The sequence below is a fragment of the Antechinus flavipes genome, chromosome 3 (assembly GCF_016432865.1).
Source record: "Antechinus flavipes isolate AdamAnt ecotype Samford, QLD, Australia chromosome 3, AdamAnt_v2, whole genome shotgun sequence".
NCBI classification, from domain to species: Eukaryota; Metazoa; Chordata; class Mammalia; order Dasyuromorphia; family Dasyuridae; genus Antechinus; species Antechinus flavipes.
In genome coordinates, this window is record NC_067400.1 from 419550389 (window position 1) to 419563688 (window position 13300).

General features: G+C 33.6%; 1 protein-coding gene and 1 long non-coding RNA gene across 2 annotated transcripts in view; one reads left to right on the forward strand and one right to left on the reverse strand.

The window, feature by feature from the left end:
• The window catches only part of LOC127557791 (uncharacterized), a 111783-nt gene that overhangs the window by 37594 nt on the left and 60889 nt on the right, over positions 1–13300 (forward strand). The window contains exon 2 of the long non-coding RNA XR_007952623.1: positions 1607–1694. This is a non-coding gene — a long non-coding RNA (uncharacterized LOC127557791). The remainder of the gene's footprint in view (positions 1–1606; positions 1695–13300) is intronic.
• The window catches only part of HAT1 (histone acetyltransferase 1), a 90838-nt gene continuing 86926 nt past the window's right edge, over positions 9389–13300 (reverse strand). Inside the window, exon 11 of the mRNA XM_051991088.1 lies at positions 9389–9806. Within this exon, the coding sequence (XP_051847048.1) occupies positions 9639–9806 (168 nt within the window). The 3' untranslated portion in view covers positions 9389–9638. The remainder of the gene's footprint in view (positions 9807–13300) is intronic.

Consider the following 13300-nt stretch of genomic DNA (forward strand, 5'->3'; position numbering starts at 1 on the left):
GTTTCTCTGGATAGGGATGGGATTTTCCATCAAAATACACAAAAGTGTATTGGAATTGTCTTTTAATTCTTTCTAATCTATTCTCCTACCCTCCTCTGTTTGATGAGTGAATATTCATCCTATTCATATTCAACTATGGCTGATAATTTTGTTTTTCTTCTAGCAGATACTCTTTTTTTTTTTTTTTATTCTTTGCCTTCCATTCCTATCTTTATAATGAAGGTGATTGAAGAAAAGGAATATAATCAATATTAGTAACCTATAACTGAAGCGATCTCTTTTTTAAGAAAAAGCTTTTTATTTTGAAAATTTTCAGCATTCACCTCTGCAAAACCCTGGGTTCAAAATTTTTCCCTCTCTTCCTCCTACCTTCTTCCTTAGATGGAAAGTTATCCAATATATGTTAAATACGTGCAGTTCTTTTATACATATTTCCACAATTATACTGCACAAGAAAAATCAGATCAAAAAGGAAAAAATTGAGAAAGAAAACAAAATGCAAGCAAACAACAGTAAAAAAAGTGAAAATACTATGTTGTGATCCACTTGGCCTGAAGCACCTCAAAGTTGAAAAGAGCCAGGTCCTTCAAAATTGATCATTGTATAATTTTGTTACTATATACTGTGTTCTCTTGGTTCTGAACGAGATAAAATGAAATCTTTCAAGACAGTTGTGAAAATCGAGTAAGGCTTCATCTATTTCAAAGTTTGAGTAGGCCTGAAGGACTTTAAGGTCAAGGGCATACTTAGTGTCTCCTCCCTGCAAAGTGTCTCCTCCCTGCTATCTTAAGGACATACTTAAAGTGTCCCTGCAATCCCCTCCCTGTTAGCCCCCTAAGGGCATACTTAAGTCCCCTTCTTGTTATCCTCTCTATTTCAGCCAAATATGGGCAACTATGTACTTGTTGGTCAAGTTCAATTTCTTGGATAGTTCCCGCGTTTAGAATGTAAGATCCTCAGCCAATAAGGATGAGGGTCAGTGGTGGGAATTTGCGTTAGAGATAAAAGCGCCGGCCCTACCCCCTACGGTACCTCCTCCCTTCGATGGTCTGCTCGATTGGTGGGACACCCGTTCTCGAGAATGTAAATAAACTTTGCTTTGCTTCTAGAGATCTATCCAGTTGTTTTATTAATGGTTTCTGACCCACACAGTTCTACTCACTTCACTTATAATCAGTTCATGTGAGTCTCTCCAGGCCTTTCTGTAATCATTTTGTGAAGCAATCTCTTTAGGCTCTTCTATCTTTCTTTTCTTCCTTTCTCCCAGACCCCCATTCACAAATTTTTACCCTTTCTCCCTCCCTACTCCTCCCCCTCCCCTTCCTTCTTCGTCCTCCCCCTATCTCTCTCTCTCTCTCTCCTTTTTCAGTTTCTTTAAATTCATGATCTATTTTCAGAAATTGGAATTTATCTTATTTGGGATTAATCCCTCCCTGGTGCTATCATCTCTCTTAAACCCAAACCTTCCCATAGTTGTCTTTTTTACTGTCAAGTTTAATGTATTTCAATGTCATATTCTATATATGTGTATTCAATCTCCTTTTGTCTGGTTAGAATTAAAGAGGAATTGATGTGATGCTTATTCCACCCACCCTTTCCTTCACAGATTTTAATCTGAAAAGAGCTTTGGAAACCATCAGCTCCTACCCCCTCACTTTACAGATGAAGATTTTGTGGCTAGGATCACACATATAGTAAGTATCTTCAGTAATATTGGAACTCAGATCTTCTGACTATAAGTCCCACCAGAGTTTTTTTCCTTTTATCTTTCCTAATATTTTTCTTTTCTTTTCCCTTTCTTTTCTTGTTTTAAGATCATTGAAACAGAATAAATAGTTTCTTCCCCACCTTCTATTTGTCTTATTTGTGATTGTGGAAAACATAAAAATTCATAAGAGAGATTTATTTCTTCTCTATTAGAATGTAAACACAAAATCATTGTAGAACCTTTTCAATTTACTCGATGTATTTATCTTGACTTCTGTGCATTTCAAAGTCTACAAAACTAGATTCATTATAATGCTTGAAAAATTTGTATTCTATTAAAGCTCCATTTTTTTTTTATAGGAATAAACCAAGCTTTTCAGAGTAAGTTGTAATTAGTTGTAAGCTTTTATCTTTGTTGTTGTTGTTGTTGTTGTTTTTCTTGTCTCATAATTAATGATTTCTGTTTGTTACATTCTAATCAGAGATTCCATTACTCATTATATTAAGCTTTTCCATTTTCTTTTCTTTTCTTTTCCATTCCTTTTTCTAGGACTTTCATTTCATTTACAATGAATTTTTATCTCTTGCTTCATTTCTTCTAGGAACTTCATATGCATTACTCTCATTTCTTTTCCCAATTTTTCTTCTATCTCTCATGATTTTTAAGCTTCTTATTGAGCTCTTCTATGAATTCTTTCTGGCTTTAAGACCACTTCCCATTTTTCTTTGGGTTTTTTCCCATAGGTGTTTTGACATCATTGTCATCTTCTGAGTTTGTGGCTTGGTTTTCTCTACCATACAACTTTTTATGATTTTTTTTTTGTTGTTGTTTTTACTCATCTCTTTTGGCTTTTTCCTTTCTTTTAAATTTGAGCTTTGTTCTGGGGTAAAAGGAGCACTGTTTGAGGCTTCTTGTATTAGGGAATAAATACAGTTCCTGGCTGTTTACCTAGTGCTACATAAATACAACAACAGGACATGTTGTCCTGAAAACTGTGGGGGAACCCTTGTGTCTTGTGCTGTGATGAGGGGGTGAAGGGTGGCTGACACTGCACGAAGTTGTAGGGAATCTAGCAGCTTATTCAGTATTGAGTTGGGTTCCTAGTGCTGGCATGTACTGAAGCTTTTCTGTGTTTCTTTGAAGCACATGGTGGTTCTCAGAATTCTGGATTCTACCCATTCTCCTGGCTATGCTGAGGCACAGGGGAGGTCCTGGAGTTGGCATTTGCCTACTCTACTGCACTGGGGTTCAGGATCTCCCATGGTTTGCTAAGGTGGAGCTTACTGCCAACTTGTTGGGACACTTCATATACTGTCCTGGATTTTATCCAACTGATAAAGCCTTTTCTTGTTGATCTTTCAAATATCTTGAGCTTGAGCTAAAAGATTTTTTCACCTTGTCTTTTTGCTGTCCAAGGATTTGTTTTTGGGGTACTATTTTGTGGTTGTTTGGAAGTGAATATGGGAGAATTACAGTAATTTATTGCTTACTCTGCCATCTTGGATCCTGGAAGTGGCCTTATCTCCAATTTTTAATCTGTGCCTCAAAGGCTCATTAATGATGTATTTTTTATCTTAGAAATTAGAAAAAAATAGATTTAACATTTCTGCTTTTTTGCATTTATGAGTTTATGCTCTAATACATGGTCAGTTTCTATCAAGGTGACATGCACCACTGAAAAGTAAGTTTGTTTTTTTCTATTCTGATTCAATTTTCAAAAATCTGTCATATCTAACTTCTTTTTCATCTCCTTAACTTTTTGTTTGTTTGTTTTATGGTTGGTTAGGTTTATTTTAATCTAAAAGGTTGAGGTCCCCTATTATTACACTTTTACTGTTTTTTTCTGGAACTTATTTACTTCTTCAAGAATTAGCATCTATGCCACTTAGATATATACGTCTATCAATTAATTTATTGTTTAGGATATCCTTTAAAAATGTTTGTTTGTCTCCTAATTAGGTGCATCTTAGTTTTGCTTTGTCTGAGATCATGTCTTTTTTTTTTTTTAAACTTCAGTTGAAGCATAAGATTCTGCCCCAGCCTCTTTTTTTTTTTTTTTTTTTTTTTTTAAGTATAGAGATATATTTTTGAGTGGCTTAAGTCTATAGCATACAATTGAAACTGGAAAATGAATGGATGCCCATCAGTTGGAGAATGGTTGGGTAAATTGTGGTATATGAATGTTATGGAATAGTATTGTTCTGTAAGAAATGACCAGCAGGATGAATAGAGAGGCTTGGAGAGACTTACATGAACTGATGCTAAGTGAAATGCTAAGCAGAACCAGGAGATCATTATATTCTTCAACAACGATACTGTATGAGATGTATTCTGATGGAAGTGGATTTCTTTTCAGAGAAGATTCTCAGTTTCAATTGATAAATGAGAGACAGAAGCAGCTATACCCAAAGAAAGAACACTGGGAAATGAATGTAAACTGTTTGCATTTTGGTTCTTCTTCCCGAGTTATTTTTACCTTCTGAATCCAATTCTTTCTGTGCAACAAGAGTACTGTTCGGTTTTGTACACATATATTGTATTTAGGATATACTATGACATATTTAACATGTATAGGACTGCTTGCCATCTGGGGGAGGAAGTGTAGGGAGGAAGGGAGGGGAAAAGTCGGAACAGAAGTGAGTGCAAGGGATAATGTTGTAAAAAATTACCCAGGCATGAGTTCTGTCAATAAAAAGTTATAATTATTTGAATAAACAAATAAATAAAAGGACATAAAATGCAAAAAAAAAGTCTATAGCATACAAGAACAAATGAAAAATTTAATACAGTGTTTGATTCATCTAAATATCATAATTATCTCCCTAAGGACTTAACTTAAAAAAAATAGAAAATTAGAAAACTGTCTGAAAGATATCAATCATATGCCAACAGCTCACATGAAATACTAAAATAAAGAGGAAAAACTTAAACAACTTATATATATATATATGCTAATTAAAACAGCAAGGAACAAAATTCCTTTTTTTTTTCCAGTGATAATTTTTTCTTTTTCTTTTCTTTTCTTTTTTTTTTATGATAGCTTTTTATTTACAAGATATATGCATGGATAATTTTTCAGCATTGACAATTGCAAAACCTTTTGTTCCAATTTTTCCCCTTCTTTCCCCCATCCCCTCCCCAAGATGGCAGGTTGACCAATACATGTTAAATATGTTAAAGTATATGTTAAATACAATATATGTATAAGTGTCCATAGTTATTTTGCATAATTACGGACTTTGAAATAGTGTACAATTAACCTGTGAAGGAAATCAAAAATACAGGCAGACAAAAATAGAGGGATTGGGAATTCTATGTAGTAGTTCATACTCATTTCCCAGAGTTCTTTCATTGGGTGTAGCTGGTTCAATTCATTACTGCTCTATTGAAACTGATTTGGCTCATCTCATTGTTGAAGAGGGCCACATCCATCAGAATTGATCATCATATTGTATTGTTGTTGAAGTATATAATGATCTCCTGGTCCTGATCATTTCACTCAGCATCAGTTCATGTAAGTCTCTCCAGGCCTCTCTGAAACCATCTTGACCAGCCCCTTATTTTAACACTATGTGTATCTCCCCATTTCAAGTGTTTCTTGAATGTTGTTGGATTTTGGTTTCTAATCCATTCTGCTCTCCATTTCCATTTTATGAATAAAATAAATTCATATTCAGTTGTGATTGCTGCATATTTTTCTTCATTCTATTCTCTTCATCTCCCCCCCTCCCCCATCTCTCACTCTTATTACCCTCTCCTATTTTCTCTCTATGTGGCTTATTGGATAAGATAAATTTCTCTATTCAACAGTGTATTTAGATTTTTCTCCTTGAATCAATTAAAATGTGAGATTCAAATGTTGCCCATTCCAATCTGCCCCCAATCTTCTCTCCACTGTATAAACTCTTCCTTGCACACCTCACTTTAAAATGAAATACTTTTCATCTTTCTTCCTCTCCTGTGCTCCCTTTTTTATTGCACCCTTCTTTCTCATCTTTTGACATCTCAATATAACAGAATCACACCCATGTCCTGTGTCTTAGTAAGCTCCATCTAAGAATCCTGTTGATAATAAAGTTCTAAATGGTTGCATTCATCCATATAAGAATATAAACAGCTTAACATTGTTTAGTCCCTTGATTTCTTGGTCATATTTACTTTTTTATGCTTCTCTTGAGGCTTTTATTAATTTTACTAAATGTCCATTTCCCCCCTGGAGGATTATATTGTTTTGCTGAGCAGTTTATTATTGGTTGTAATCTTAGCTCCTTTGCTTTCTAGAATATCTTTCCAAGCCTTCCATTCCCTTATAGTGTTAGCTGCTAAAACTTGTGTAATTTTGACCACAGCTCCTTGGAACACATACTTCTTTATTGTCATCTGTCATCTTGACTTCATCTACAATTTAGTAACCTTTTTTCCCCCTAAAGCACAATTACAACTTGCTTTCCATAAAAGCTAGACTAATTCACAACTCTATCAACGGTATATTAATGTATCTTTTCCTGTATTTCCTCCAAAATTTATATTACTAATTTTGGTCAACTTTGCCACTTTTTAAGGGGACATGAAGTGGACCCTCACAATGAATTACATTTGCATTTCTTTGTGACTTGGAGCATTTTGCATATGGGTATTGATAGTTTCGATTTTTTCCTTTAAAATTTGCCTGTTTATAATCTTTGACCATTTATCAATTAGGAAATGGCTCTTATTCTTATAAATTTGAATTAGTTTCTTCTATCTTAGAAATGTGAGGATTCAGTGAGCACCTATATACTAGGTGCTTAATTTTTATTCCCTTCCATGTAAAAGAGAAACTTGCTACAAGACCCTCCTGTCCCCAAACCTATTCTTTTTTGATCTTAACTGCACTTAACACCCTGGGTTTTTTAACCTATTTTTTTTTCCAATTGAAGAAACCCATTTTTTTCTCCTCTCCTCCCCTACTCAAAAAGAAAGAAAATCATACCCCTGGTAACAAATATGCATCAAGCAAAATAAATTGCTATATTGGCCATGTCCAAAACAATGTCTCAATTGCACACTGAGTACATCACTGTCAGGAACTAGGTAGCATTTTTCATCATGAGTCCTCTATAATTGTAATGTTATCTCATGGTAACATGCACTGATCAGTTTTCTACCCTCTCTTTATAAAGAGGATGGTGAGAGAAGTGTGCTCAGTAGCACTGCTCTAGGTTTGATACAATCTGCTTCCTTTCTTTCTTATCCTTTCTTTCCTGTTAAACTGCAAACTTCCATTGTTAGTTTGCTTTGCTTATTAGGATTAATGTTTCTCTTCATCTGCTTTCCCTATTATTCTCATCCTTTCCGCCCCCCCCTCCCTTTTCCCCATTCTTGTTGAGTGAAATGCATTTTTGTGTGGTGTAATTTTACCTCCTTTCACCCAGTCAGATGACAGTGTGGTTCTTTGACTACTTTCTCCATTCCTTGTTTGTATAGTCTTTTCCTTGGGCACCAAAATGACATCATTTTCTTCACATTTCCTCCCTAACCCTGTTCTCTTCCCCATACCCTTTTGCCTCATTTTCTTTCTAAGTTCACCAAAACATAACAAAACCATTCCTGGGTTGTCTTCTGCAAGATCTTCAGAGACTCAAAAAGGGAACTTAAGGGATTTATATATGATCTATGACAACTCATTCATATTTACCTCTTGCCTCTTATGTTTGCATTTCAAAATTCCTTTACAACTCTGGTCTTTTTATCAGTAATATTTGTAAGCCCTAGATTTCATGACAGGTTCATTTTCTCTCCATAATTAAATTCACTTTTGTTAGGCATGTTAATCTTAATTTAAGCTTATGTTTTTCCCCCTTCTGAGATACCATATTCCAAGCTCTTAGGGTGGCTTACATCTCATGAATAATTTGCTTCACATTTCCCCAGTTTTATAATAGAGTGCCAGCATATAGTGTTAAATGTTAATTCAAGAAGCATTTATTAAGTGCCTATGTGTTAAAAGTATTAAGAATTACAATAACAAATGAAACAGTCTTTGCCTTCAATAAGTGTATAGTTTATCAGGATGTAATTTTGGAACCAGTGCTTTTCATCTCACAGATATGTTCCTCTCCATGACATCTATCTTTTTTTTCCTTACCCTACAATCTTCAGCCATTCTGGAAGTTTTGGATAGAATTTATAAGCATAAAATCCAGGAAATTAACTATAGTGGAGAAAAACAAAAATTTTAAGGATAAATTATGAACTGATACAGATTTTAAAAAGTTATGATATACCTTTAAGTAGCATGAAGATAAAGTGCAAGATTTGGAGTTATTTGACTTGAATCCCAGCTTTACTTAAATCTATTACCTTGCTTATCACTTAACCTTGTTTGAGACTCATTTTTTGCATTTGCAAAATAGAGGAATTGGACTGGATCTGTGCTTAGCAAATTATGGCTCGAAGGCCAAATCCATCGCTATCTCTTTGTATGTCCCCAGCTAAAAATGGTTCTTATAATTGAATACAATGTGATTTTTATTAAAAGTGTAAAAAAAACATTGTTTGCTAACTCCAGTTGTGAACTTAAATCTAATTCAATCTAATTTATAGGTTGAGTCCCTAAACATTCCCATATTTCTAAACCTCAGGATGGTATAGAGCAAGAGCCATTTGGATACTTTTATTATCAATTGTGGGCCACATAAAATTATCAATTTATAGAACTCAAGGAGGTTGTTGCACCTAGCTTTCAGTTCTTCACTGCCTACAGTTGTCTTAGCATTTGATTTTGTAGGCTTTATTCAGCTCATGGGCTAGACATTCTTTACCTCTGGTACAAAGGAAAAGAAGACTTGATTTAGATGCAAGTATTTTAAATCCACCTTTGCCATGTAATGCCTCTGTGACAGTGGGCAAGTCTCTTTTGGCCTCAGTGTCTTTCTCTATAAAACCAAAATCTCTTCCTTCTATCAAGGACCAAAGATACTAACAATTGTTTTTGTTACTGCAAAAAATACAGGTTCAAAAAAAAAATACAGATCAAGTAAATTAGGACTTGAGTCCTATTTTACTGTTACTATATATGTTGGTTCTAAAAAAAATCTATCTAAAATCGAAGATTTTTTGGGAAGGTCTGCATTTTCCCCAAACTTAAAAAAAAAAAAAAAAATCCCAAGATGAGAACAATGCCCCCAAGTAAAATAAGATAGTGAGAAATCTTTTTATCTGTACCCTCCTAAAGGGGTTTAATAAGCCAGTAAAGGCACCTGATGACTCAGATTTTGTGCAAAAATTCTTTATTCCCTCTAATCCACAAATATGAAGCCATGTAATTTTTTCCCCTGGATGTAGTTTAGGGATAGAAGAAATGATTATCTTTTATATCTGTCTATTTAAAAACCCTACATCTCAAAATAGAATCAGATAAGCAAAAAAAAAATAATAATAATTTTTTATACAGGGTAAGATAATTGAAAAGCATAGGAAAACCTAATTTTCTAGTTCTGTAATACTCTAGAAAAAATGGCACTATGATTTTTTAATGCCTTACATTATTAGCATCTGAGGATATTTAATGCTGAGTACTATATTCCTTATTTTGCCTTACCTCTTCATTTTAAAGAGTAGTTACATTACTACAACCTGGCATTTCCAAGTTAGCATTATGAATGCTTATTTAAAAAGAAAAGAAATAGCAGTGATGGGTATTTTATAAACTATACCTGTGATTTATTTAGCAGTGAGTGCTCCTAGAATACAAACAATATCTTAGAACCTATAATTCCAAGCCTACTAGAAGAAAATCTTCAAATAAGAGAAAAACAAAAAAGGTAACCTTTTAATGTAAATACAAGTGTCACATAAATTTTTTTTTCAATTAAGAAGCCATTACGGGTGTTTTTCACAGCACAATGTATAGAAATCTTCAAATTTCCTGTACGAAAAAGTTGATTCATTATGCTTGGGCAAGTCGTTCTATTATTCTCCTGTAGTCTGAAACAAGTTGTTGGAAGCTTTCCTCCAACTGTTCATGTTGCATGCTTATGTCTATTTGATTCATCTGGTTTGTCAGCTCTTCAGGCCTGAGACATCTTCTCATCTTTGCAAGATCCCTCTGCTTTTTCTAGGTAGTAAATAAAATTATTTGTTAGGAAAAGAAATAGCTTATTTCCTTAAATCTGTTTGTTTGTTTTTTTAACATTGGAGATTACTGTTAAAGTTATACAAAGTAAAATAAAATAATGGTGGTACAATGGAAATATTTACTTGTGTCAAGATGACCTTGGTTCAAATTTCACTTCTGATACTTACAACCTGCATGACCCCAGTCAAGTCTTTTAACCCTATGGCCCTCATGCATCACATCTGTAAAATTAGGAAAGTGTGGACTAGAAGGTTTCTGGGATCTTTTGCAATTCTAGATCTGAGCCTATTAGTAACAGGAATAAATATAGATTACAATCTTCAAGGAAGATTATTTACATAAATTATTTACATGTGATATATATATATGTATGTGTGTGTGTGTGCGTATATATAACAAAAACCTGATATATACATTGAATATTTGACACTTGCAATTATTCTTGGGAATAGTGCCCAAAAGAACTTGATGTTGGTCACATTTACAAATAAAAATGAGATACAAGGTAGTAATGTGAGTGAAAAACTATAGTAAGGAAAATTGATCCCAGTCTTATCCTTTTAATGGAGCACTCACTTGGTTTCCTACTACCTTGAGGATCAAATATAAAATTATATAGTATTCAAAAAATATAACTAACCTGGTTTTCTACTTTTCTAGCTTTTAGGATACAGTGATATGGCACCCAGCGGTTCCTCACAAACAAAATGTTCCCATCTCCAGAATTCAGACATTTTTAGTGTCTATTCGTCATGCCTAAGATTTTCTTCATTTTTATGTAGGCTTCTGGGACTTCATTTAAAGTCAAGACCAAGTCTTACCTTCTACAAAAAGCCTTTTCTGATAATTCTTAATGCTAGTGCCTTCCCTCTTTTACCTCTCCAATTTATCCTGTATATATCTTGTTTGTACATAGTTTGCAAGTTATCTCCAATTAGAAGTTGAGTTCTATGAGAGTAGGGACTTGTTTGTTTTACCTTTCTTTGTACCCCCAGCACTTAACAACTTAGAAGGCACTTAAAGAGTACTAATCAGGACTCAAAATAATATAACTTTTACTGTCTTCAGATGACTATTTCTGAGCTTTTGCTTTATCAAATGAAACCAAGCTCCAATAAATAGCATCTCCCACTTTTAAAGTAGAATACAGTATATAGCATGTTTTAATTTTTCTCTTACCGCACTTCTTCACATCATATATCTTTGGCAAATTTTAAAGTCAATAGGAAGATAATACTTCTTATCATATGGCAATTCTCTAATTCAACCTTACCAAAAAATTCCATTAAAAAATGTAAGTTTGGTAATTTTTTTTTTAAGGGGGCAGAGGCTGGGAAATAGGAAATGTAAAACTAAATAATACTTATAATAGTCAATATATTTCCCATATAAAATTTCATTTGGTAACACTGACATTAAGAGACATTAAAAGAAAAAATAAGGAACTATGTAAGAAAGTTACTTGAATACAGGATATAGATAGTAGCCAGACATTTTAACTTTTATAGTTGTAAACAAGATAAGCTTCTAGAAACAATTCAACAAATATTTATTAAGTATCTACTTCATGCAAGATATGATGTAGTGTATGTGAGCATATACAGCATGTAAAAAGATATGTAAAAAAGATAAGTTCAGGAGGGCAAAAACACTGACAACAAAGAAGAGTAGGAAAAGTTTCCCATAGGAGGCAAACCTGAGCTGTGCCTTGAAGTAAAGCTAAGATGAGAAGAAAATATTTTCTAGGCTAAGAAAAAGTAGTTTATGCAAAGAGTATGAGAAAAGAAAATGAAGGAGTTCAGAAACAGCAAGCAAGCTGGTTTAAGGTAGAATAGGAGATGTATGAAGTATGTTAAGTTCTGATATACATTGCCAAAGAACATCTCAATGCAAAACTGCACAATAAAAACCTCAGCATTTATGGCATAAATAAAGTAAGGAATTGTGGACATATAACTCAAAAACTTTATCAATAACATTAAAAAATAGGAAACTAATGAAAATAGCAGCCCAGTTTTATACATATTACAGGATTAAATACTACAAGAAAAAGTAGAATCTATGTCCTCCAGCTGGCAAACTCAAGGGCTAAAAAAAGAATGTGGTCTCAGCAGGTTGTAATTCTGGAGATCCATGGCAATATGAAAGTGGAGGAAGATGCATATAGAAGATATACCATAAATATGGCATTTTGCTTTGAAAAAGCTAAAAGTTGCTTGTGGAATCAGGTATGGGAAGCATTGTAATTTGTGAGTTGTCAGTGCTGCAGTTTTTTGTTCTTGCTGTTTCTTACAAATGAAACTGTGAAACATAACTGCAGAGACAAACACAAAAATCTGTGACGTTGAAATTCTTCTGATATATTAGTCATATTGGAATGAATTTACATTTTCAAATAAAAAAGTCACAGGAGAATTCTGCAATATAAAATATGTTTGGAAAAATATGCTGGGGCCAGACTGAAAAAGGCTCTGAAAGCCAAACCATAAAGTTTCTATTTTAATCTCAAAACAATAGGGAGATTGAAGATTATTAGGCAGAGAATGATAAAGTCAGACATGTGCTTTAGGAAGATTATTTTGACATTTGAGTGGAGAAAGACTGAAGAGGAAGGGACTGAAAGCTAGGAGAGCAATTGGAAGAATATTGTAATTTTCCAGTTGAAAAGTGGCAAGACCTTGAACCAGAGTGACAGTCAATTGATTAGAAATAAGGGACTAGATGTACAAGAGGCAAATGATTACATCACAGGAAATCAGATTAAGCAAAAAGTCTTCAGTTTATCACATAGTATTTACTTTAAACAAAAATAAGCTAGTCTGGACAATGAAGTTTCAAGAGACAAGATAATGATTCCATTATGTACTCAAGGGATCTCCAGGTAAAGAACAGTTATGTGAATAAGCATAATGTTAAAAACAAAAAAAAAACCAATGCTTTTGTATTATTAATAGTTCACACCTTACTTTCAAATTATTTTTCTACTTGAAACACACAAAACACTTGTGAACAAGAAAGGAAAAAAATTCTATAATAAACATAAAATGGAAGATTTGTATACTTCTCTATGGACTTAAGACTATTTTCTTTTAAGTTACAACCTTCAAATTCCTCTATTTAAAAATATGAAAACTAGATTTGGTAATTTGGGTTCTTCACTGAACTAAAATTAAATATCAAGTAAAACCATCATATAAATGAACATATAGTTACAGAAAATAAAAATGTTTTTTAATTCTAAAAATTCCCTTTTCTCCTTATTTTACTATCTAATCAAAGTGCCTATCTGACAATGTAACAGCACTACTGTTAAGGGGCCTAACATGCCTAAGTGAAGGGGCAAGTCAATTCTCCTAGAGCCTCCATAGCTGTGGATCATAATATCCAAAGGGAGTTGCAAAGTAGCCTTTACTGACACAGGTGTTAATTGTGGACTGGGAATGAAATAAATTGGAGGCAGAGGGAAGAGGAGA